We start from the raw sequence: 24,202 nt of genomic DNA on the forward strand, positions 1-24,202 counted from the left end.
TGCTCATTTGCATGTCATTTCCCAGAATCTCTTGCTGCAGTGGGAGCACTGTATGCGAGATGATAATGGTTGAAAGGCAGGCTTGCAGACTTGTCTAAGACATGTGAATGTGCTCACAAGTGATATGAGAGAGATATATATATATATATATATATATATATATATATATATATATATGTAGAGGTATCAGTACCGTGTTAGCCGAGCTTCAATAATCAAAAAAATAAATAGATGATACCGTTCTGTGGCTAACGAAATGCTTTTATTTGTGCGAGCTTTCGAGATACACTGATCTCTTCTTCCGGCGATGTTACAATGAATGAAGCAAAAGGTAAACTTAAAAACAGTGTCTCTTGGAATGTTATCTGTGCTGTTCCTTCCCCTGGTGTGGATGTGTTTTATGGCTATATATATATATATATATATATATATATATATATATATATATATATATATAATCAAAAAATAAATAGATGATACTGTTCTGTGGCTAACGAAATGCTTTTATTTGTGCGAGCTTTCGAGATACACTGATCTCTTCTTCCGGCGATGTTACAATGAATGAAGCAAGGATAACTTAAAAACAGTGTCTCTTGGAATGTTATCTGTGCTTCTCCTTCCCCGGTGTGGATGTGTTTTAAGGCTAGAGGTGTCAAAGGGTAACTGAAAGCAAGTGAAGAAAGATTGTGTATGTGTATCAGTGTGAATAAAAATGAATGGAGAGCCCACAGTATAAACAGTGCTCTACACAAGGTGTGTGTGGAGTGAGAGGGATATAAATGGTGTGGGTGGGTGTGGAAATGTGAGAGTTTGTAGCACAACTAAAAGTGTGTGTGGATACTATGTGGTCCCTATTGGTGTATATGGATGGAAAAATAAGGAGTATTAGTATGTGTGAGAGACAGCTGTGTGTGCATACATATAGCACAGTATGTACAGACATGGCCTTTAGCGCTCATGGGAAGAGAGTTCGCTAGTGTCAGTAATGACTCATAAAATTTCGATCTCTGTTTAGGCCACTGCTAAGTGTCCCGAACAGTTGCATAAATTTGTATTCATGCAACCGTCTCTCTTTCGGGGTTTTAAGATTACCTTTGAGTATGGCAACCCTCAGATCGTTCATCTTATGGCCAGAGTCAGAGAAATGTTCGCCAACAGGACTGTCTCTTGTTCCGCGTGTGATGCTGTGGCGATGCAGGTTCATATATATATATATATATATACATACATACATATACACACACACACGCTGAACCCCTCTAATGTACTGAACTACGTGAAAGAGATGATTAACAAAAAGTGTGACTTTGTGTTTCATGCAGCCCAAACTTCCCTTGGAAAGATGCATAAAGAGGTTCAACATTCCTACATTTTATGGATTTTTAGGGGAGAATGAGATACCTCACAGGGGGGGGGGGGTTATTATGTACAGTACTGCTCTATATATACATTATTTTTTAAAGTGCATTGCTTGAAAGGAGGTGCATTGTTTGCACGGACTAATCGTTGCTTATATACGGTGGATATTTTGCTTCGTTACATTTCCCTCACTGACATATCGTTGCCAAGTCCTGATTGATGAGGGCAGCATTCATTGTTTGGATTATCATAACACTAGTATTATAGTACCTGCTTCCCTATACCCATTAGACAACGTGCCAGCGGATCACTTAACCACGTTCCGGCTTTTTCTTAGCAGACACCAGCTGAGATACCAACAAACTATTTTATTTCATTCAACGTCTGATTTTATTCACAGCACTGGTTAGAGAGGACTTATTGATGTAAATCCCTGTACTGAGTTTATTCTCACTTGTCATTTTATTTTCACCATGTCTTGTTTTGTTTATATTCAGTTGCTAAGCAATGTTTTTGGCGCTCGTAATCAAAAAAATTTCTTTGTTTTCCCCCCGGCACTGGGTGAGGCGCGGTGCACTATGGGAATGGGAGAGTATATTTATTGAACGTTTGTCTCGTGTTACACTATCTTGAGAAAGTCCCACAAGTTGCACCGAAACGCCCATCACCAAATAAATGTAAATACTTAACCAAGTTCTTTCTATATTCCCTTTAGAGGGAAAACACATTTAAAAAATGTCAACGTCCATTCTTTTTTAACATTAAGAAAGAAAATGGTATCATTAGCATGTCATCTATATTTATGATTTCACAATGTAGTTGTTGCAATGGTTTCAACGAAAGATGGACAGGGCTATATGGAGAAGAAAATAGAACAGCACTTAAATATTTTCAGTCTAAAAAAATTCTGTACCTAAGTGTCTAGTTAAATAATATTAGATCCCTACTGCACTGCAGCCAAATAATATGTGCTCCTTGGACTACATGGACTACTAAATGAATGTCAGTATATATACACACACACACACACACACACACACACACAACAGCGAATCAATGACAATGGTATAGGATTTGGGTGGAGGAGGTGCAGAGCCATGTAACGGACAGCAGAAAATCTATTTTGTAAATGATGCCACATTGTTGTGCAAATAAGATGGCATATGTTTCCCTTTACTTAACTCTAGCCAACGTAACTTGTCGGCTGACAATTCCGGGTTTCAACATTAGCACTGACACGAAACATAAAAAAAACATTAACAAAACAAGAAATCCTGTGGAATCCCTTTTGAGGAATGGGACAATTTGTCACGGCCGCTTCACCACAGGGTTTAGGTTCTTTTTTTATGGTTTAGTTGTTAGGTATTAAGGTTAGGAATATTCTGGTTAGGGGTTTGAGGTTAGGATTGGGGGTTTATGGATTAAGATTAGGAATGTTATGGGTAAGCAATTAGGGTTTTTAGGGTTCTGGTTAGGATGAGGGATTAATGTTAGCGGTTAGGGGTTAAGATCCTATTTTGCAATTATCGGCATTACCCAAAATGGCCTGGAATCCGCCAGACTCCCTGGGTCATCTGCAGTGGCCAACTGTCCGGTGGCCAAATGGCCGCAGTGAAACGGCCATGGCAAGAAAGCCGCAGCTAACGGCCTTAGACCCCCCCCCAGTGCTGGTGGGGCCACAATAACACTACAAAGCAATTTCTTACCAGACCGGTTTAAAAACATCCTTTTCCTAAATGTCACTTTTATGTCTGAAGCACTTCTTCCCTTTATGTGTTATTGCTATTATTTGTTATTTATATGATTGTCACATGTATTACTGCTGTGAAGCACTATGTACAGGCAGTCCTCGGTTATCCGACACAATGCGTTACTCAAAATGGCGTTGGATAGCGAAACGTCTTAAAGCGAAACATGTTTTCCCATAGGAACACTGTTAAAATGAAAGGTTCCGTTCCTGAAGACATTTTTAACACTAAAATACACAAAATATTTTATGCAGGCAATAAGATACACAGCACACACATAAATTATATAGTGCATATACGGTATTTTATATATATATATATATATATATATATATCTATCATAAAATATAATATATTATATAGTATAACATATTATATTATATAATATATATATATATTATATACACATAAACAACTTTGCAAAGCGTTGTAAGAGCGTTGGATAAGCCGTTTTGGCGTTGTAAAAATGAACATAGGTATGCGTTGCATAGCTTTGGATAAGCCGTTCGTTGTAAAGCGAAGCGTTGTAAAACGAGGACTGCCTGTACTGTACATTAATGGCGCTATATAAAGACATACATACAAATCCATAAATTAGAATATTACAAATTACTGGAGAATTACAGAAAAATGAAATACACACGTCAGTTTAACAAAGTAGCAAATAAATAATATATGTGCATACAGTGTATAAACTGTTTATAGTACAATACAGCCACAACAACCCCATTCCTTACATATTTTGTAGCCTGATTTTTCAGTAATGGAGGAAGGGGAAAACAGAGCACCTCTCACACATTTGCTGGGAGATCAAATACATTTTAGTCATATTTTATCAAGGCTTTTGGGTTATGTACACTTTAAGCAAAATGGTATTGTTTTTGTTTTCACCTTTCCCTATGTCACTGCTGCTTTTTTTTTTTTTCATTTTCATAATAACTTAGACCAGGGAGAGTGCAATCTTTTTCCCACTGTACGCCTCTGACGGCTGTCCTGCTCCCCCCTCCCTCCCTTCTCCTTACCGTGGTTCCCGGCGTCTGGGCGTCATATTGCCATAGCAATGCAACGTCCCATGACCCCACGGCGTCACATGTCGCATCTCCAGATGCCGGCTGAACCACGGTAAGTAAGGTTTACAGAGGCCTTCGCCGCTACCCCAGCACTTCATTTAAGTGCCTTGGAAAAGTGCGTGGTGGGGCCTCTGTAAGACCCTGCCCCCCCCCAGTTAATCTCGCATGCCCCCCCAGTTTGCGCACCGCTGACTAAAACCATTGGTGGGCAAGAGTGCAATATGAGGAGTGGGACAGCTTTCACCAGCCCTCCGGCATTAAGCTGCTGACCAGGGTAGGCGGGTATGTGTGTCAGCAGAATGTAGAATCCTGCCTCATGTAAGAAATATACAGCGCAAATTAGTCATCATTAATCTTTATGGTAAACACACATCAACTTTTGTTTGCAAAGCTGCAGCTCCGCAAAGAAAGTTTGTAATGGAGCGGGGGGGAGGCGCGGGGGGGAAGTTAAATCACTAAGGGCGTGAAGTCCGTCGCGAGATATTAACTCACCCGATCCAGCGTTAATTGCCATTAACTTGGAGAATCGCAACTCGCAAATCATGCATCACCTCCTCTACCATTGTAGCGGCTGTTTTATAATCACAACCACAATTATCCCTGATCGTACCAGTAGTAGAACCAAGCAAATGTTCTTCACAATGATTTTGAAAAAAAAACATTTTGCCCAAATTTCGCATTGCCCTCATTTTGCCAATTTTACTAAAATTAAGCAAAATGTCGCAAACATGGCAGTATACACGGTATATGCGTTAATCAGAGGACTAGGTATGCGAGTGGGACAGAGATCAAGATGTTTGTATTACACACTTTCCTTTCTCCACAGCCTTTTTTTTTATTTAATTAGATGTTGTATGTATATAAAAGGAGGCTGTGGGTCACATACTTGTATGCACCTAACGAAGGGAGGTTGTAACCCCCCAAAAGTAGCGCTTGTTTTCCTACTCTGCATATGATATATTAAGCCACGCCGTTTGCGCATATTTGAACACTATTGCGGTCGTGCTGCTCCTTTAAATTCTTGCTTCCTGAGTAGATACGAAAGAAGACGACTGCAGGACGCTGCATTGGGTGGAGACAGCACGGGAAGATAAAATGGAGTGTCTGACACATACAGGACTTTGAACAAGTGAGGAGAGTGCTGGTTTATACAAAGGACGGCATATAAAGAGCCATGTGAACTTACACATTAACTATTAATGCTTGGCGATTATTTGGGCAAAAATAATGCTAAATGTCCCCTGATTCGTGAATTTAAGTGGAAAATGTGCACATCTCTAACCAGTTGTAGACACGGTTTGCATTATGGGCTCAGACCTATGCAGATGCAATGATGCAAGGCAGTTCCCACAGAAAATGTGCGCGCATCTGTATTTCTTCTAATAAAAGATGCACAACAATCTGAAATAAAGAAGGCTTCAATAACTCAACTTAACCATAATCAGTTAATGATCATAACCCATTTCAACAATACTCATAGCAGAGGGTGCTCCAATATATTGAAGGGGGGAAACAGAGAAGTTGGGGGAAAACGACAGCAAATAAAAATACCACTTGTGAGCACATTCACGTCTCTGACAGGCCTGCAACCCTGCCGTTCCCTATTATTTCTTAGCATACAGTGCTTCCGCTGCAGCCAGGGAGGCTGGGTAATGATATGCAAATGAGCACAGTGTCACTCTTTACTTCTCATTCATTTTAACATGGACCCCTAGAAGCTTATGCCTGTTGCATTACGCAGCCTGGGTTTAAGTGTATAGCCAGTAAACCTACTCACTGGCAGCTGTTTCATAATGTGGGCACAAAAGGATGGTCATTCAAGAAAATAGTAAAACATAAGCAAAAACAACTACAATCCGGCCGGCGCCAGGCACAGCATCAAAATCACTCAAAAGATAATGTATACCCAATAGTATAGTATATGTCAGTCAGATCCAGGAACATGTGGAATCAAAGATGTTTCCACATGTCTACTACCTGAGACGAGCAGTGTCCGGGTACATAGTACAGCAGTCAAGTGTTATAATATAAAAGCACTACAACATTTAATGAACACAGCGACCACCAGTACTTCTCAAACATATCTATGACCATAATCTATATTTTTTTCCAAACAGAAAAGAAGCCTTCCGCAACGAAACCTATTAGCATGATGAGACTGGGAAAGCAGAGGCAGTGTTTCCAAGAACAGAAAACGGGAACAGGAAATTCAAACTGCACCTTTATACTCAACTCACGTGTGCAGCAAAAACCCTGCAAAGACCACAGTCTATAGAATAGGGGCATTTTCGGCCTAATTCCTAGTTTATAGAAGAAGGGAGAAAAAACGAAGTCACGGACTGTGCTGGAGGAAAACATAGAAAGCCTTGTTTATTTAATGCTATAATCAGGAGCAGATTAGGCCACAGAATCACATTAAAAAAACTGACAAAACACTGAAACCTGTTTGGGCAGTTATAGGGGCAGTGCCTCTAAGGCTTTGGTCCCGCTGCGTCCGGCGGCACGCATAACTGCGTGCGCGCTACTCACCATCTGCTTGTATCCTCCCGAGCCGGTCCCAGTCCCTCCCCCCCGCAGGGCTCAATACACGCAGTGACGCGTCAGCCGCCAGGGGATGCAAGAGAATTGTAATCCCGAGCGGCGATGCGTCATGTGGTGTGGCTGTGAGCCAATGAGGAGAGGAGGAGGGGAGGGCTTCGGAGAGGAGGAGGGGAGGGCTTCGGAGAGGAGGAGGGGAGGGCTTCGGAGAGGAGGAGGGCTTCGGAGAGGAGGGCGGCTTCGGACAGGAGGAGAGGAGGGCTTCGGAGAGGAGGAGGGGAGGGCTTCGGGGAGCGGGTGGCTTCGGGGAGTGGGGGGGAAACAGCGATTTGCCTTCCAAATAAACTGTGCAGCACCAAGGGAGCCCCCCTGCTCCCTCCCACAGACTCTCTCCTCATACTGTGTGAGCCGAGACAGAGGGAAGCTCCCCTCATACTGTGTGAGCCGAGACAGAGGGAAGCTCCCCTCATACTGTGTGAGCCGAGACAGCGGGAAGCTCTCCTCATACTGTGTGAGCCGAGACAGAGGGAAGCTCCCCTCATACTGTGTGAGCCGAGACAGAGGGAAGCTCCCCTCATACTGTGTGAGCCGAGACAGCGGGAAGCTCTCCTCATACTGTGTGAGCCGAGACAGAGGGAAGCTCCCCTCATACTGTGTGAGCCGAGACAGAGGGAAGCTCCCCTCATACTGTGTGAGCCGAGACAGCGGGAAGCTCTCCTCATACTGTGTGAGCCGAGACAGAGGGAAGCTCTCCTCATACTGTGTGAGCCGAGACAGAGGTAAGCTCCCCTCATACTGTGTGAGCCGAGACAGGGGGAAGCTCTCCTCATACTGTGTGAGACGAGACAGAGGGAAGCTCTCCTCATACTGTGTGAGCCGAGACAGCAGGAAGCTCTCCTCATACTGTGTGAGCCGAGACAGAGGGAAGCTCTCCTCATACTGTGTGAGCCGAGACAGAGGTAAGCTCCCCTCATACTGTGTGAGCCGAGACAGGGGGAAGCTCTCCTCATACTGTGTGAGCCGAGACACAGGGAAGCTCTCCTCATACTGTGTGAGCCGAGACAGAGGGAAGCTCCCCTCATACTGTGTGAGCCGAGACAGCGGGAAGCTCTCCTCATACTGTGTGAGCCGAGACAGAGGGAAGCTCTCCTCATACTGTGTGAGCCGAGACAGAGGTAAGCTCCCCTCATACTGTGTGAGCCGAGACAGGGGGAAGCTCTCCTCATACTGTGTGAGCCGAGACACGGAGAAGCTCTCCTCATACTGTGTGAGCCGAGACAGAGGGAAGCTCTCCTCATACTGTGTGAGCCGAGACAGAGGGAAGCTCTCCTCATACTGTGTGAGCCGAGACAGAGGGAAGCTCCCCTCATACTGTGTGAGCCGAGACAGAGGGAAGCTCTCCTCATACTATGTAAGCCGAGACAGAGGGAAGCTCCCCTCATACTGTGTGAGCCGAGACAGCGGGAAGCTCCCCTCATACTGTGTGAGCCGAGACAGAGGGAAGCTCTCCTCATACTATGTGAGCCGAGACAGAGGGAAGCTCTCCTCATACTGTGTGAGCCGAGACAGAGGGAAGCTCCCCTCATACTGTGTGAGCCGAGACACAGGGAAGCTCTCCTCATACTGTGTGAGACGAGACAGAGGGAAGCTCTCCTCATACTGTGTGAGACGAGACAGAGGGAAGCTCTCCTCATACTGTGTGAGACGAGACAGAGGGAAGCTCTCCTCATACTGTGTGAGCCGAGACAGAGGGAAGCTCTCCTCATACTGTGTGAGACGAGATAGAGGGAAGCTCTCCTCATACTGTGTGAGACGAGACAGAGGGAAGCTCCCCTCATACTGTGTGAGCCGAGACAGGGGGAAGCTCTCCTCATACTGTGTGAGCCGAGACAGAGGGAAGCTCTCCTCATACTGTGTGAGCCGAGACAGAGGGAAGCTCTCCTCATACTGTGTGAGCCGAGACAGAGGGAAGCTCCCCTCATACTGTGTGAGCCGAGACAGAGGGAAGCTCCCCTCATACTGTGTGAGCCGAGACAGAGGGAAGCTCTCCTCATACTGTGTGAGACGAGACAGAGGGAAGCTCTCCTCATACTGTGTGAGCCGAGACAGAGGGAAGCTCTCCTCATACTGTGTGAGCCGAGACAGAGGGAAGCTCTCCTCATACTGTGTGAGCCGAGACAGAGGGAAGCTCCCCTCATACTGTGTGAGCCGAGACAGAGGGAAGCTCCCCTCATACTGTGTGAGCCGAGACAGAGGGAAGCTCTCCTCATACTGTGTGAGCCGAGACAGAGGGAAGCTCTCCTCACACTGTGTGAGCCGAGACAGGGGGAAGCTCCCCTCATACTGTGTGAGCCGAGACAGAGGGAAGCTCCCCTCATACTGTGTGAGCCGAGACAGAGGGAAGCTCTCCTCATACTGTGTGAGCCGAGACAGAGGGAAGCTCCCCTCATACTGTGTGAGCCGAGACAGGGGGAAGCTCCCCTCATACTGTGTGAGCCGAGACAGAGGGAAGCTCTCCTCATACTGTGTGAGCCGAGACAGCAGGAAGCTCTCCTCATACTGTGTGAGCCGAGACAGAGGGAAGCTCTCCTCATACTGTGTGAGCCGAGACAGAGGGAAGCTCTCCTCATACTGTGTGAGACGAGACAGAGGGAAGCTCTCCTCATACTGTGTGAGCCGAGACAGAGGGAAGCTCTCCTCATACTGTGTGAGCCGAGACAGGGGGAAGCTCTCCTCATACTGTGTGAGACGAGACAGAGGGAAGCTCTCCTCATACTGTGTGAGCCGAGACAGAGGGAAGCTCTCCTCATACTGTGTGAGCCGAGAAAGAGGGAAGCTCTCCTCATACTGTGTGAGCCGAGACAGAGGGAAGCTCTCCTCATACTGTGTGAGCCGAGACAGAGGGAAGCTCTCCTCATACTGTGTGAGCCGAGACAGCGGGAAGCTCTCCTCATACTGTGTGAGCCGAGAAAGAGGGAAGCTCTCCTCATACTGTGTGAGCCGAGACAGAGGGAAGCTCTCCTCATACTGTGTGAGCCGAGACAGCGGGAAGCTCTCCTCATACTGTGTGAGCCGAGACAGCGGGAAGCTCTCCTCATACTGTGTGAGCCGAGGCAGCGGGAAGCTCCCCTCATACTGTGTGAGCCGAGGCAGAGGGAAGCTCTCCTCATACTGTGTGAGCCGAGACAGAGGGAAGCTCTCCTCATACTGTGTGAGCCGAGGCAGAGGGAAGCTCTCCTCATACTGTGTGAGCCGAGACAGAGGGAATCTCTCCTCATACTGTGTGAGCCGAGACAGCGGGAAGCTCTCCTCATACTGTGTGTGAGCCGAGACAGAGGGAAGCTCTCCTCATACTGTGTGAGCCGAGACAGAGGGAAACTCTCCTCATACTGTGTGAGCCGAGACAGAGGGAAGCTCTCCTCATACTGTGTGAGCCGAGACACAGGGAAGCTCCCCTCATACTGTGTGAGCCGAGACAGAGGGAAGCTCTCCTCATACTGTGTGAGACGAGACAGAGGGAAGCTCTCCTCATACTGTGTGAGCCGAGACAGAGGGAAGCTCTCCTCATACTGTGTGAGCCGAGACAGAGGGAAGCTTTCCTCATACTGTGTGAGCCGAGACAGAGGGAAGCTCTCCTCATACTGTGGGAGCCGAGACAGAGGGAAGCTCTCCTCATACTGTGTGAGCCGAGACAGCGGGAAGCTCTCCTCATACTGTGTGAGCCGAGACAGCGGGAAACTCTCCTCATACTGTGTGAGCCGAGACAGCGGGAAACTCTCCTCATACTGTGTGAGCCGAGACAGGGGGAAGCTCTCCTCATACTGTGTGAGCCGAGACAGGGGGAAGCTCTCCTCATACTGTGTGAGCCGAGACAGGGGGAAGCTCTCCTCATACTGTGTGAGCCGAGACAGGGGGAAGCTCTCCTCATACTGTGTGAGCCGAGACAGAGGGAAGCTCTCCTCATACTGTGTGAGCAGAGACAGAGGGAAGCTCACCTCATACTGTGTGAGACGAGACAGGGGGAAGCTCTCCTCATACTGTGTGAGCTGAGACAGAGGGAAGCTCTCCTCATACTGTGTGAGCCGAGACAGAGGGAAGCTCCCCTCATACTGTGTGAGCCGAGACAGAGGGAAGCTCACCTCATACTGTGTGAGACGAGACAGGGGGAAGCTCCCCTCATACTGTGTGAGCCGAGACAGAGGGAAGCTCTCCTCATACTGTGTGAGCCGAGACAGAGGGAAGCTCTCCTCATACTGTGTGAGCCGAGACAGGGGGAAGCTCTCCTCATACTGTGTGAGCCGAGACAGAGGGAAACTCTCCTCATACTGTGTGAGCCGAGACAGAGGGAAGCTCCCCTCATACTGTGTGAGCCGAGACAGAGGGAAGCTCTCATCATACTGTGTGAGCCGAGACAAAGGGAAGACACCCCCCCCCCAAAGCAGATTAACCCCTATAGTGTCTGCAGATGCACAGTGGGGAGGGAACCCCTTGCAGTCAGTGTGATGGCTCCGCCCCCGACATCATTGCCACGCCCACCCGACCCGTTTTGGCCACGCCACCCCGCTCCAGCTCCGGCTCCCTACAGACCGCAGATATCGGTCAAGTGCCTCTCCACGCGCCGCCTGTCTGCAGTGCGGGCACGTGGTCTGAGGCAGCGAGGCCTTAGCTTAAGGACCAAAATAAACGGTCAGTGAAATATTTCATAAAATAAACCTAGGGAATTACTAAACTGCCCTTAAATCTGGGTGACTTTATAGCAGCAATCTCTCCACTAAGGACCCCCGCTTTATTTTATACAGGATAGAAACCAGGGGCTCTCTAAAGCTGGGCTGCATTATTTCCAGTTCCAACTATACACCCAAGTTTCCTAGATACTTCCCGAAAAGGTAACAGCGTCACCTCCTGATTTTTAATCTCCCATGTCACGAGAGCCAATAGGAAGTCGCGATGGCTGAAGCTGTGGCTTCCAATTGGCCCATGGGACATGGGAGATTTAAACCACCATTGCAATGCGCTACATTTACCAGTATGTCTCTAAACCAGGGGTTCCTCTGAGCTTAAAATAGCTCCCTGGTTCCCAGCCTGGTAAAAAAATAACGAGGTTAACAGAAAACAGAGGGAACTGCTGCTTTAACTCTTTGGGTGCCAAAAGACTAGCCACTACGTCATTTTTCTGGCCCTCCAGGGGCCCCGTGGCGTAGTGGCAATGTCATGCCCGGTGAGTGCCTGTTTGCCAGAGGAGATCACCACGTGCTATGTCATGCAGATAAATGGAAAGAGGACTTATCTTTCTTTTTCCAGGTTAATGGTCATTGCACTCACAATTGAGAGAAGGCGCTTGGGTGCCTGTGTTCCCTCCAGGAACAGCATCCAAAAGTATAAACAAACTGTTGCGCAGGACACCCAATACCAAGTATAGCGCGCATGCGCAGACCATATTACTCATTTTTGTACTGAGAAGCATGAGAACATGGCTCTAATAAAATGTATTATAAACTGATATAAGAAGCTCTACACAGAATACAAGCTGTATTCTCTATGCTACACTGCTTTGCTTAACTATTTCATTTAACGAAAAACAAACTGATTATTCTAGTTTGAAATAGAGACATAGGAGGTCACTACGTTAAATTCATCAAGAGACTATTACACCCTCCTTTTGAGAATTAAATCAGTTCAGTATCCCTCGATTCTGATGATTTTTCCCTAATAAGGGATTTCTTTTGACTGAATATATCCCTGAGAGGACGGTTTCTCCACTACATATGTGCATGTAAGCAGTAGCAATACAATCAGCATACATAGGAGACATTATCTCATTATCTGGTATTTATACAAGATAGAGGCATTCTTGATATTTCTGAATGCTCTAATCACCAACTACATATGGATTCCAATACTGAGGGACTTCATTCATAGGTGTACGTCCTTTCTCTCTATAAGGATTTATATCTATTTTTACTATTGGATTATGATTATTAATAAAATGTATTTTAACTGTTAAATATCCAGCTGTACTTTTGACCTTGTTATTTTATAAACTTGGTCCGCAGTGCGCCACTAATAGGGATCCTTTTTAGTGTACTCTGTTTACAAAGTACACACCTAGTATTAATGGTCATTGCAGTCACGTGACCGCTCTTAGGAGCAGTCACGTGATCGCCGTTTGCCAGGGGCGTGGCACTTTGGCACTCAAGGAGTTAAATTGTTTTAAAAATTACTCTGTAAACATGGTAAGTGGAGACATGGAATGGGTCGGATTTACTCTGGCTACTTCTCCCTTATGTCCGATGTCCGAACTTTGCACAGGCAGAGCCAGCCTCTTAACTCCTATTATCTTTTACTAGCCATCTGGAAGAGAGACAGGCCGGAGTAGCAGTGCAGTACACACTTTAGTGAGGACTCCCTATTCATAGGCACAGACTTACAGGGGATAGTAACACCGGTACTTACTGGCTGTGTAAAGTCACTCCCGTCTCATGGGTCAATAGATTTAAACTGTAGGTTTGATTCCTAAAGGGTCCTGCAACACACTACTTATACAGGGAAGTATTTGGGAACCCAGGGTCCTCACAGATTAAAATAGCTGCGGGAGAGCCCCTGCTTCCAAATGAGGCAACGGCCTCATGAAGCACCACCTGAAAAAGCCCAATAACCTTTTTTGACTACTTTACACTGTGCATAATCAACCTGGGGAGGAACTAAACCCACAAGCTTATGTATTCATTGCCAGCCTGTGAGTGAGTGAGAGAATACACTGGAAAAAAAGGCAGCAGCAGTGTGGTGCATGGTAAAGGGTAAATAGTTAGTCTGTAAGGATCCCTAGAGATCCAATATACCAGCACAGCACAAGAGACAATCACAAAAAGTGGCTTATTGGGTCCAAAATGCACACATATGCCCGACGTTTTGTTCCCCAGGGGGGGATTTATATATAAATAGAACGGAAATAGCGGTGTTAGTCCAGTTGTGATAGTGCAGAATAAATGAGTTCTTCATTATTAGGTGATACCTTTTTAATTTGGACTAACAATTTATGTCATAGGACAAGCTTTCGAGAGTTCTGCTCTCTTCCTCAGGTCGGCAATACTGATTAACAAAGGAATCTATGGCTACAACAGGGGTTGGGAGAGCAGAAAAAACAGATGTACTGTAGATAAGGTGGGGTGAGAAAGTGTTTGAAGAAATGGGAAGGGTAATAAAACAGGGACAAGGAACAGTGTGGAGGACAAGGAACAGTGTGGAGGGGGAAGGGGATGCTGGGGGGGTGGGGAAAGGTATGGATAAGAACATTGGCAGAGAAGCAGGCAGGATAATTACAAACAATTGTGATGGTGTGTGAGAAACCCCATATACGCATTTAGTCCCCTTGTTTTGGTGTCAAAGAGTCTTATCATTCTGCGTTCAAATGTTTTCCGTTCTTAGGTGCGTTTAAACATTCCATTTTTAAATCATTTATGGAATGATCTGGTAGTGGGAAATGATGTCTCACTGGTGAGCAGTATCTTCCTTCTTCATGGTCTTGTATAATGTCTGTGCATATTCATTCTGCCTTGAAGTTTTTGGCTGGTTTTGCTAATGTAGCATGCTTGGTCACATTTGTTGCATTGAATCATATATACAACATTCCTGGATATGCAGCAGTATGATCCTTTAACATTGAGTGTTCCATTGTTGTGACTGGCTGTGGGATCTTGGCATATATGTTTGCAACGTGTGTTGTTGCACGGTTTTTTGCCATTATCAGTGTCTTTAAGTTCATTATGACGTTTTATGTTGACTAATTTCTGTTTGAGGTTTTGGTGGAACGCAAGAATGGGGGGTTTGGGAAGATTTCTTTAAAATGTCACATCCTCTGCCAGCATGGGTTGCAGATCTTTGATTATTTTTCATATTCCCTCTAGGGTAGGGTTGTATGTGGCCACTAGTGGTATGCGTGTGGTAGGTTATTTCTGTCTGTACTGCAGCAGGTGTTCTCGTGGGCTTTTAGTGCAAATGTAATAGTTCTGGCAATGGTCTTTGGTTTGCATCTGAACGATTCTGTCAGGGTTGTGAGATGCCTGTTTCTGTCTTCAGTGTTATTGCATATGCGATGGTAGGTTATAGCCTGGCTGTGTATGATGCCTTGTTTTGTATGAGTGGGATGGAAGCTGGAGTTGTGGAGGTAACTGCATCTGTCTGTTGGTTTCTTGTATGCAGATGTGTGTATTTTGCCATTTTTCATTGTTACTGTTGTATCTAGAAAGTTTACTTGGTTTGCCGAATAATCAATTTTCAGTTTAATTGATGGATGGAATGAGCTTAGTGACTCGTGGAATTGTTTTAGGTTTCCTTCACCCTCTGTCCATATTATAAACAGGTCATCAATGTATCTGTAATATTTGTAGAGTTTGTAGGGGCATGTAGTTAGGAATCTTTGTTCAAGATTTGTCATAAAGATTGGCATATATATATATATATATATATATATATATATATATATATATATATATACAGTATATATATATATATATATATCTACTATATATTTTTGAAAGCACTGTATGTGTGCGACCCAAGGGCCAATCGCATAGCACCTTTGGCTTGTCACTCCGGCTCAGGCCATGCCCGCCCCCGCACACCTCTCATTGGCCTGAGGCGGAGTGACGGGCCACACACACACACACACTCCACCCCCCCCCCCCCCCATCACGTGCGCCGCCCTGCACCGGTTCCGGACGGGAAGCGCGGCTCTCCTACCCCAGCCGCTCCATTACCTCACCGGCGCTACCTCCCCCTAAGGTAAGTCTCAGCGGGTCCCGCCTCAGCTTATGGCGCCAGTAACTCTCCGCGCAGCCTCGCGCCTCAGGCCCACACAGGGTGCTTCCTGCCGCCGCCTGCACGAGCCTCACTCAGCCGGACAGCACATCGGGGGACAAAGCGGGCGCCACGGGGGGGTGGGGGGGGGCGAGCCGCAAGTCACAGGGAACAGGGGGGGGCGAGTCACAGGGAACGGGGGGGGGGGGGGGAGTCACAGGGAACGGGGGGGGGGAGTCACAGGGAACGGGGGGGGCGAGTCACAGGGAACGGGGGGGGGGGCGAGTCACAGGGAACGGGGGGGGGCGAGTCACAGGGAACGGGGGGGGGGCGAGTCACAGGGAACGGGGGGGGCGAGTCACAGGGAACGGGGGGGGGGGTGAGTCACAGGGAACGGGGGGGGCGAGTCACAGGGAACGGGGGGGGCGAGTCACAGGGAACGGGGGGGGCGAGTCACAGGAAACGGGGGGGGGGGCGAGTCACAGGAAACGGGGGGGGGGGCGAGTCACAGGGAAGGGCGAGTCACAGGGAACGGGGGGGCGAGTCACAGGGAACGGGGGGCGAGTCACAGGGAACGGGGGGGGCAAGCCGCGAGTCACAGGGAACGGGGGGGCGAGCCACGAGTCACAGGGAACGGGGGGGGCGAGCCGCGAGTCACAGGGAACGGGGGGGGAGTCACAGGGAACGGGGGGGAGTCACAGGGAACGGGGGGGGGAGTCACAGGGAACGGGGGGGAGGGAGTCACAGGGAACGGGGTGGGAGTCACAGGGAACGGGGGGGGAGTCACAGGGAACGGGGGGGGAGTCACAGGGAACGGGGGGGGAGTCACAGGGAACGGGGGGGGGAGTCACAGGGAACGGGGGGGGGGGAGTCACAGGGAACGGGGGGGGGGAGTCACAGGGAACGGGGGGGGGGGAGTCACAGGGAACGGGGGGGGGAGTCACAGGGAACGGGGGGGGGAGTCACAGGGAACGGGGGGGGGGAGTCACAGGGAACGGGGGGGGAGTCACAGGGAACGGGGGGGAGTCACAGGGAACAGGGGGGGAGTCACAGGGAACGGGGGGGGGGGGGAGTCACAGGGAACGGGGGGGTGGGAGTCACAGGGAACGGGGGGGGGAGTCACAGGGAACGGGGGGGGGAGTCACAGGGAACGGGGGGGGGGAGTCACAGGGAACGGGGGGGGGGAGTCACAGGGAACGGGGGGGGAGTCACAGGGAACGGGGGGGGGAGTCACAGGGAACGGGGGGGAGTCACAGGGAACGGGGGGGGAGTCACAGGGAACGGGGGGGAGTCACAGGGAACGGGGGGGAGTCACAGGGAACGGGGGGGAGTCACAGGGAACGGGGGGGAGTCACAGGGAACGGGGGGGAGTCACAGGGAACGGGGGGGAGTCACAGGGAACGGGGGGGAGTCACAGGGAACGGGGGGGCCGAGTCACGAAGCGGGGGGGGCGAGTCACGAGGGGGGGGGGGCCGAGTCACGAGGGGGGGGGGGCCGAGTCACGAGGGGGGGGGGGCCGAGTCACGAGGGGGGGGGGCGAGTCACGAGGGGGGGGGGCCCGAGTCACGAGGGGGGGGGGGCCCGAGTCACGAGGGGGGGGGGGCCCGAGTCACGAGGGGGGGGCCGAGTCACGAGGGGGGGGGGGCCGAGTCACGAGGGGGGGGGGCGAGTCACGAGGGGGGGGGGGCCGAGTCACGAGGGGGGGGGCCTCCCCTTTTCCCCTCCCTCCCCTTTCCCTCCCCCTTCCCTCCTTTCCCCCCCCTCCCCTTTTCCCCCCCGCTCCCCTTTCCCCCCCCTTTTTACATCTGTTATGTCACCAAAATATACATTGTACTGTGGTGTTTACAATAAACCATTTTTAAACAACATCGTATTACATTTTATTCCATCTTTCTTTTCAACATTATTATCCAACCTTTACAACAAATACTCACCTATTGTTCCACGATTTATAAATAATACTACCTATTACGCATTTACATCCCGGGCAACGCCGGGTCTCTCAGCTAGTATATATATATATATATAAATATATATACACACATACATATATATATATATACACATACATATATATATATATATATATATATACATATACACACACAAACACACACAATACAGGCGGTCCTCGTTTTACGACGAACGGCTTATCCGACGCTTTAAAAAATTGCTACAAATGTCCAATCAGAAGGCTAGGGAAATCATTCTGAACAGTCTGTGTGAAGGTTTAGTGGTGTATTTTAGGCCCTCAACCATGGCTGATAAAAGCAAAAAGCAAAGTGCTGTTACTCCAAAAAGGAATAGAAAATCTATTACTTTGGAGACCAAACAAAACATAATAAAGCGCTCTGAGAAAGGAGAGACGAACACAGAAATTGGACGTGCCTTGGATATACCTCGCACAACTATTGTGACAATAATCAAAGACAAGGCAAGAATCTTGGAACAGATTAAGGGCTCAGCACCTATGCAAGGTACAACAATAAGGCAACGTGCTGGGCATATTGCTGAGGTAGAAAAACTCCTCATCATATGGCTGGAAGATCAATCCCAGCGTCATGTGCCTATTAGTTTAGCTTTAATTCAGGCCAAGGCTTTGAGTCTGTATGAGGACATTAAGCAACAGCATGGAGAAGGGACCACTGAGGAAACGTTCACTGCAAGTAAGGGCTGGTTTATGCGGTTTAAAGAGAGGGCAAACTTGCATAACATTAAAGTGACCGGTGAAGCTGCTAGTGCTGAAGAGGAGGCAGCTATTGCGCACGTCAAGTGTTCAATGTTGATGAGACTGGGCTCTACTGGAAGAAAATTCCCAGTAGAAGCTACATTGCAAAAGAGGAAAAATCAATGCCTGGGTTTAAAGTTGCAAAGGACAGGCTGACTCTTCTGCTTGGATCAAATGCTGCAGGTGATTTCAAGCTAAAACCTTTGCTTGTTTATCATGCAGAAAACCCTAGGGCACTCAAGGGTTATGCAAAAAACACACTTCCAGTGATTGGAAGTCCAAACGTAAGGCATGGGTAACAGGGAGCCTTTTTGAGGACTGGTTCCATTATCAATTTATTCCAGCTGTGCAATTATATTGCATGAACCAGAACCTCGATTTTAAAGCATTGCTGCTCCTGGACAATGCTCCTGGCCATCCCGTGTACCTGGATGACCATCATCCAAACGTCATGGTGGTGTTCATGACCCCCAACACCATCTCATTGATACAGCCGATGAACCAGGGGGTTATCGCTTCCTTCAAGGCCTACTATCTTAGGCGAACATTTGCTCAGGCCATCAGAGCAACTGATGTTCAAGGTGGTCCAACCTTAAAAGAATTTTGGAAGGGCTACAACATGCAGTAAGAAACATCGGAGAGGCATGGAATGAGGTGAAACAATCCAATTTAAATGGAGTTTGGTGTAATTTGTGCCCTGATTTTGTGTCTGATGTTCAAGGCCTTACAGAGATGGTTGCAGAGGTTACAGAGACGGTTGCAGAGGTTACAGAAACTGTTGTGCAGATGGCCAGAGATCTCAACTTGGAGGTGGAAACCGAGGATATTGAGGAGTTGCTTGCCTCACATTCTAACGAGTTGAGCAATGAAGACCTCATGCAATTAGAAGAGCAAAAATTGCTGAAGAGGAGGCCCACCAATCTGCTGATGTGGCACAGCCACAGCCACGTAAATCATTGTCAACCAAAATGTTGGCTGCGGCATTCAAGCACATTGATAGCGCACTGACCATATTTGAGGACAATGACCCTAACATTGAACGGAGTTCAACAGTCAGTCGTGGGGTGTCTAACCAAATCAGCTGCTATAGAGAGATCTACACGCAGAAAAGGAAAGGATCTGTCCAGACTTCAATGAAGAGATTCTTCAAGAGGCCGAAACCTTCAAGTCCACCTACATCACCTCCAAAAAGTCCGTTGTCTGTTGAAGATCCCCCCCCCGCCCATCATCTTCCTCCAATAATTGATGTGTTTTTTTTTTGCTCATGTACATTTCTGTACAGAATACAGCATAGTTTTATTTTTATAGGTTTTATTTTACAGTTCTGAAATCAATAAATAAAATGTTTCCATCATAATCTATGTGTGTGCTGCATATCTTATTGCTTGAGTAACATTTTCTGTGTATTTTAGCATTAAAAATGCCTTCAGGAACGGAACGTTTGATTTAAACAGTGTTCCTATGGGAAAACGGGTTTCACTTTACGACGCTTCGCTATCCGACGCCATTTTGAGTAACGCATTGCGTCGGATAACCGAGGACCGCCTGTATATGTATATATATACACACACACACACACACCTAATTTTGCTATGTATTAGTATTGTGAACACAATAGATCAAGAAAATAGCTAGTAAGTGGTATATGTCATCGTAATGAACATTAAAATAACAACAGGCATACATACTTTTGATGTTCAATATCTGACCTTACAGTATGAAGCAAGATGCTACATGTGGGGACAAGTTCCTAAATCAATACACTACAGTAAAATATTGCTTACACGTGTGTATTGCTGTAGAAGGTATTTAGACATATTTAAACACCTCTGGTGTGTGTGTTTATGTATTTATCTTTATTTTTTGTGTGCGATGCTTCTTCCATGGATGTCCTTAGAAAACTGGGTGATCTTTGAGCTGAATTTGGATGCCAACTCTAGGTGTGGGGTATGAACAATCAATCACCTAAAGATGTTCTATACCACATACAGTGTGCATCAGCTCAGGAGCCTGAAGGAAGCTTAGCGTACTGAGCGAACATCTGCGAGTGAAGGCAATGCTCTGCGAACAGGGATTCTACGCATGAACATTCCAGCACCTACTCCACACCTCTGCATCACCACTATGTATACTGGAACATATAATATTATCAACATTATTTTTGTGTTCAGGACATACTTGAAAACGAGAGGTAACCCTCAATGTATTTTTCCTGGTGCAATATTTTATAAATAAATAAAAATAGGTCACAGACATGGAAGGTAAGATGTTTAAATACTGATCTTCAATGCAATCCCAGCATCTATAAAAGAGGCAGCTCAAACAAGCACTGACCAAAAATAACATCAACCATCCTTAGGTATTACTTGCATTCGTCTCGAAAACCCCGACACAAAAACCTTTTCTTGCCACTTCAGCTATCCCCAAAAGAATTCACAGAGAGAAGAAGTGGTCAAAGAGCACAAAGCGGCTTGTCGTGAAAGTCATCTAAGCCGCTGACATTTAGAAGTAGAATTTTTATTTGTAAAATATTTGAGACTAGCACATATATTATTTATTTGTAAGGTCCGCTACCTGTAAACTTCATGTAATGGCCTCAACGGCTATGTAAACCATGTACATTTTGCTTTTATAATGGATGCTTGAATTAGATTTCTTTAAAAAATATATATATATATATTGCAGAAAAATAGGAATTAGCTAAAGTAACCTATAAACAGAATCTAAAGTTTGCTGCATGTGGCTATGGACAAAATACAAGCAAAAAGAAGTAAGACACCCTGCAGGTAAGCAATGAATCTATGCACGTCTGTTGTCAGGAGGTTGGAACTGTACAACAGGGTCCTTCCACTGGCGGTGCACGGGCCACAGGGCCATGATGAATCCCTTGGACTATCGGGTCCTGCTAATTGCATTGCATTTTTTCATTCTCAAAATCACTTCTAAGCTATAATAATGTAAATGTATATGGTACAGGTATTATACATGCTTGCAAAATGTCGAAGTATAATATTTTTTTTAAGGCTTTAAAATTGATCCAAAATGACAAAATCCAAAAACTCTTGTGGCCCTCTTATTTCCTTTGGATCCGGTCTCTTCGGTGATGATTGAAGTTTACAATCTATCAAGGTCCAAAGACACAGGCTTTGGAGTCGAATTACACCCAGGGTGTTTTAGAACGCAATTGCAACAAGCTGCTTGCACAGTGCATGTCACACATACCTTGGCCTTCTCTCTCTACCCTCGTCTGCCCACCACCAAGCCTCCTCATGGTCAATTCAATTGCTTGTCAAAAAATAAAAAAGGTGAAATTCCGATTTGGAGTAGAGAATGCGTTTTAAAAAAACCCAACTGTTTTTAACATTATGATTTCTTGTTGGTTGTAATAACCTTTAATGAACCAGCATGGTCGTTCTCAAATCAATGAAATGAGTGTAAAAAGTTTTTTAAAAATCTCACAGATCTCGTGTCAAGAGGGCTGCATCACAAACGTACACGTTTCCAGAAACAATGCAGCCACTGGAAAACTCATCAACTTGTCACTGTCGTTTTTTCTATTAAAGTTTTTTAATTGGTCACTTGACGTTGAGAATTATGCAACATTACATTAGTTGCCTTGTCGATTTTTGGGTATTGCAAGTTGCCTGCCATTTCCTCAAATCGAAAGAATGGTTTCTAGGCATTGCACATGGCTTGAGTTCAAAGCAAAACTGTTCAAATAAGTTAAAATATTCAAGCAGCTAAATTCATTTGAGAGATATTGTCACTTCCATGTGTTTCCCAAAAATGTGGTCGAAGGATTAAACTCTTGAGATGTTTGCACGCACAGAATGAATAGAAAAAACAAAACTTAAATTTGTGATATTCAACTAGTAATATAGCTACTACATTATGGGTTCTGACAACCTGCATGTCCATGACGTAGAAGCAACACACACCCTCACCCCCCAAACATGCTTTTTTTTTCTTAGGGAAGATCGCGCCCTGACACGCTCTGAACTGATGGCGGACAGAAGGATGACTTCTCTCCTTCCATCATCAGTGACGGCGCGGTCACGTGATTGGAGTGACGGCGTGGTCACGTGATTGGAGTGACAGAGCGGCAGGGGCACTCTGGCCCCTCCAGCACTCAAAGGGTTACGTTCTAGAAAAACTGTCATTTGTAATCATTTATTTCTACAAAAAGGTCAACTTAAAAGTTGTATATAATGACAGGGTAGGCAGCACTGTACACTGAATGTTGCACGAGTCTCTTGCCCGAAGAGCTTATAATCTAATGTGGGTGCTAACTAACAGGGAGATAAAGTGGCTTGCCCAAGGTCCCAAGGAGAGAGTGGCTTTACTACTACACGAGAAAGGTCCCAGTTTGTACACATTAAGAGCTTGGCCTCTGACCATTCCAAAGCTGCCATTTAGTAAAGGGGTAACAGAAATGGAGCACAACACTTGTTGGATGCCAAATCGGGAAGCAAATGAGCATATTTAGATCACAACACGTTCAGCATGTAAAGCAGATTGAGGCTGCAAAAATGGCCAATCCCAATACTCTTGCTTATTAACTTGCACCACAACTACCTCTAATTACCACAAGCAGCACTTGCTTTTTTTTTTTTTCCTTTTAATTATCCGCAAACATTTGGGGATGTCGTGGCACGAAAAAACGCCAAATATATTTACAGAACGCCACTTCTATTAATATTTTTGGATGTAAAAAGCATCCCGATGATGCCGTTAATATCCATGAAACATTCATTACAATGCAAAAAAAAAAAGTTGGCAGATTTCCTGCAAGTGGAGATGTTTATATGGCTCCATAATCAAAGACAATAACAATTCCCCCACTGTGTTTACACACATGAAATGTGCATTGCGAAAGGCCAGCGCAGAACAATACAATGCAATGCAATGCAATGCACGGTGTTGATAGCAGGGCAAAGGTTCCACCAGTGACATCTTTTGGATATGACGTCACCTCACAAGACACTGGGCTTCCTTAAACTGACAGTATTTGTAATTCATTGTGTGAAGCGACGAGCGCCATATGCATGCTTTCTACATACACTGAAACAATGCTACTTGCAACAACCAACATCAGGCATTCAAGTTATTTATTAACACTTTACAAATGGAAATGGCATCAACTTCTCCCAGCAAGAGCCTGACGTCAACCAGGGAATGACCCTTGTCCCCACCTTGACCGGAATTTGAGTCCCTTTGCTCTCAGTGGGGCCTGCAATTAAAGCAGTGAAATCGTGGGCTTAAGCCCCTACCAGCAGCGAAGGGGTTACGTTTTCCACTAGCACTATACATCTTTTGCTCATCAAACTTCTAGTTTGCCTCTAGTTAGGGGGTTATAAAAACAGCATAGGTGCAAAGCCCTGTGGAGAAAGCAAACACAAAGGATACCCCCGTGGTAAACCTCTGGGGTGGGAGGGTCAATCTCTGCATTTCCCCATCATCAGCCCCAAGCTCTCCAGGAAGCTGCAAAACCACTACATTAAATAAGGAATAGCTGGGATCATGCTCCTACATTACTAGATCGAGGACAAGACCATTGTGGGGAGAATATATAGTATATATATATATATATATATATAATTTGTTTTTTTACACCATGACATGCACCAAAGCATCTTCTTCCTCATCAGACCTGGCCTCAGCCACCTTAATAAACTCATGCAGCTGGATGGGTCCCTCCAAAACCAGCAACAAATAATAATAACAACAACAACAACAGAAAAAACATGTTCTAACCTCGTATGTTTTTGGGGTGGATCTGTTTTGTCCGAGGCATGATCCTCCTCCTGCTGCTGGAGCCTGGCTTTTCCTTCTCAAAAATGGAGAGCAGTGCTGGAGGAGAGGAACCTCCATATACCCTCCAAGTGCATCAGTTAATCCAGCAGCTGAACAAGGGAAGGAGAAAAACAACATGAGAGGGGTGGGGGGGAAAGACTAGGGAGTCT

General features: G+C 46.5%; 1 protein-coding gene and 1 long non-coding RNA gene across 5 annotated transcripts in view; one reads left to right on the top strand and one right to left on the bottom strand.

The window, feature by feature from the left end:
• The window catches only part of LOC142488620 (uncharacterized), a 12,844-nt gene extending 6,168 nt beyond the window's left edge, over nt 1-6,676 (top strand). The window contains exons 2-3 of the long non-coding RNA XR_012799537.1: nt 5,214-5,306; nt 6,295-6,676. This is a non-coding gene — a long non-coding RNA (uncharacterized LOC142488620). The remainder of the gene's footprint in view (nt 1-5,213; nt 5,307-6,294) is intronic.
• The window catches only part of HIVEP1 (HIVEP zinc finger 1), a 278,338-nt gene that overhangs the window by 222,130 nt on the left and 32,006 nt on the right, over nt 1-24,202 (bottom strand). For all 4 annotated transcript variants that reach the window (XM_075585698.1, XM_075585700.1, XM_075585699.1 and 1 more), the window contains exon 2: nt 23,994-24,142. In XM_075585698.1, the coding sequence (XP_075441813.1) occupies nt 23,994-24,033 (40 nt within the window). In that variant the 5' untranslated portion in view covers nt 24,034-24,142. The remainder of the gene's footprint in view (nt 1-23,993; nt 24,143-24,202) is intronic.

Source organism: Ascaphus truei, chromosome 2 (assembly GCF_040206685.1).
Source record: "Ascaphus truei isolate aAscTru1 chromosome 2, aAscTru1.hap1, whole genome shotgun sequence".
NCBI lineage: Eukaryota > Metazoa > Chordata > Amphibia > Anura > Ascaphidae > Ascaphus > Ascaphus truei.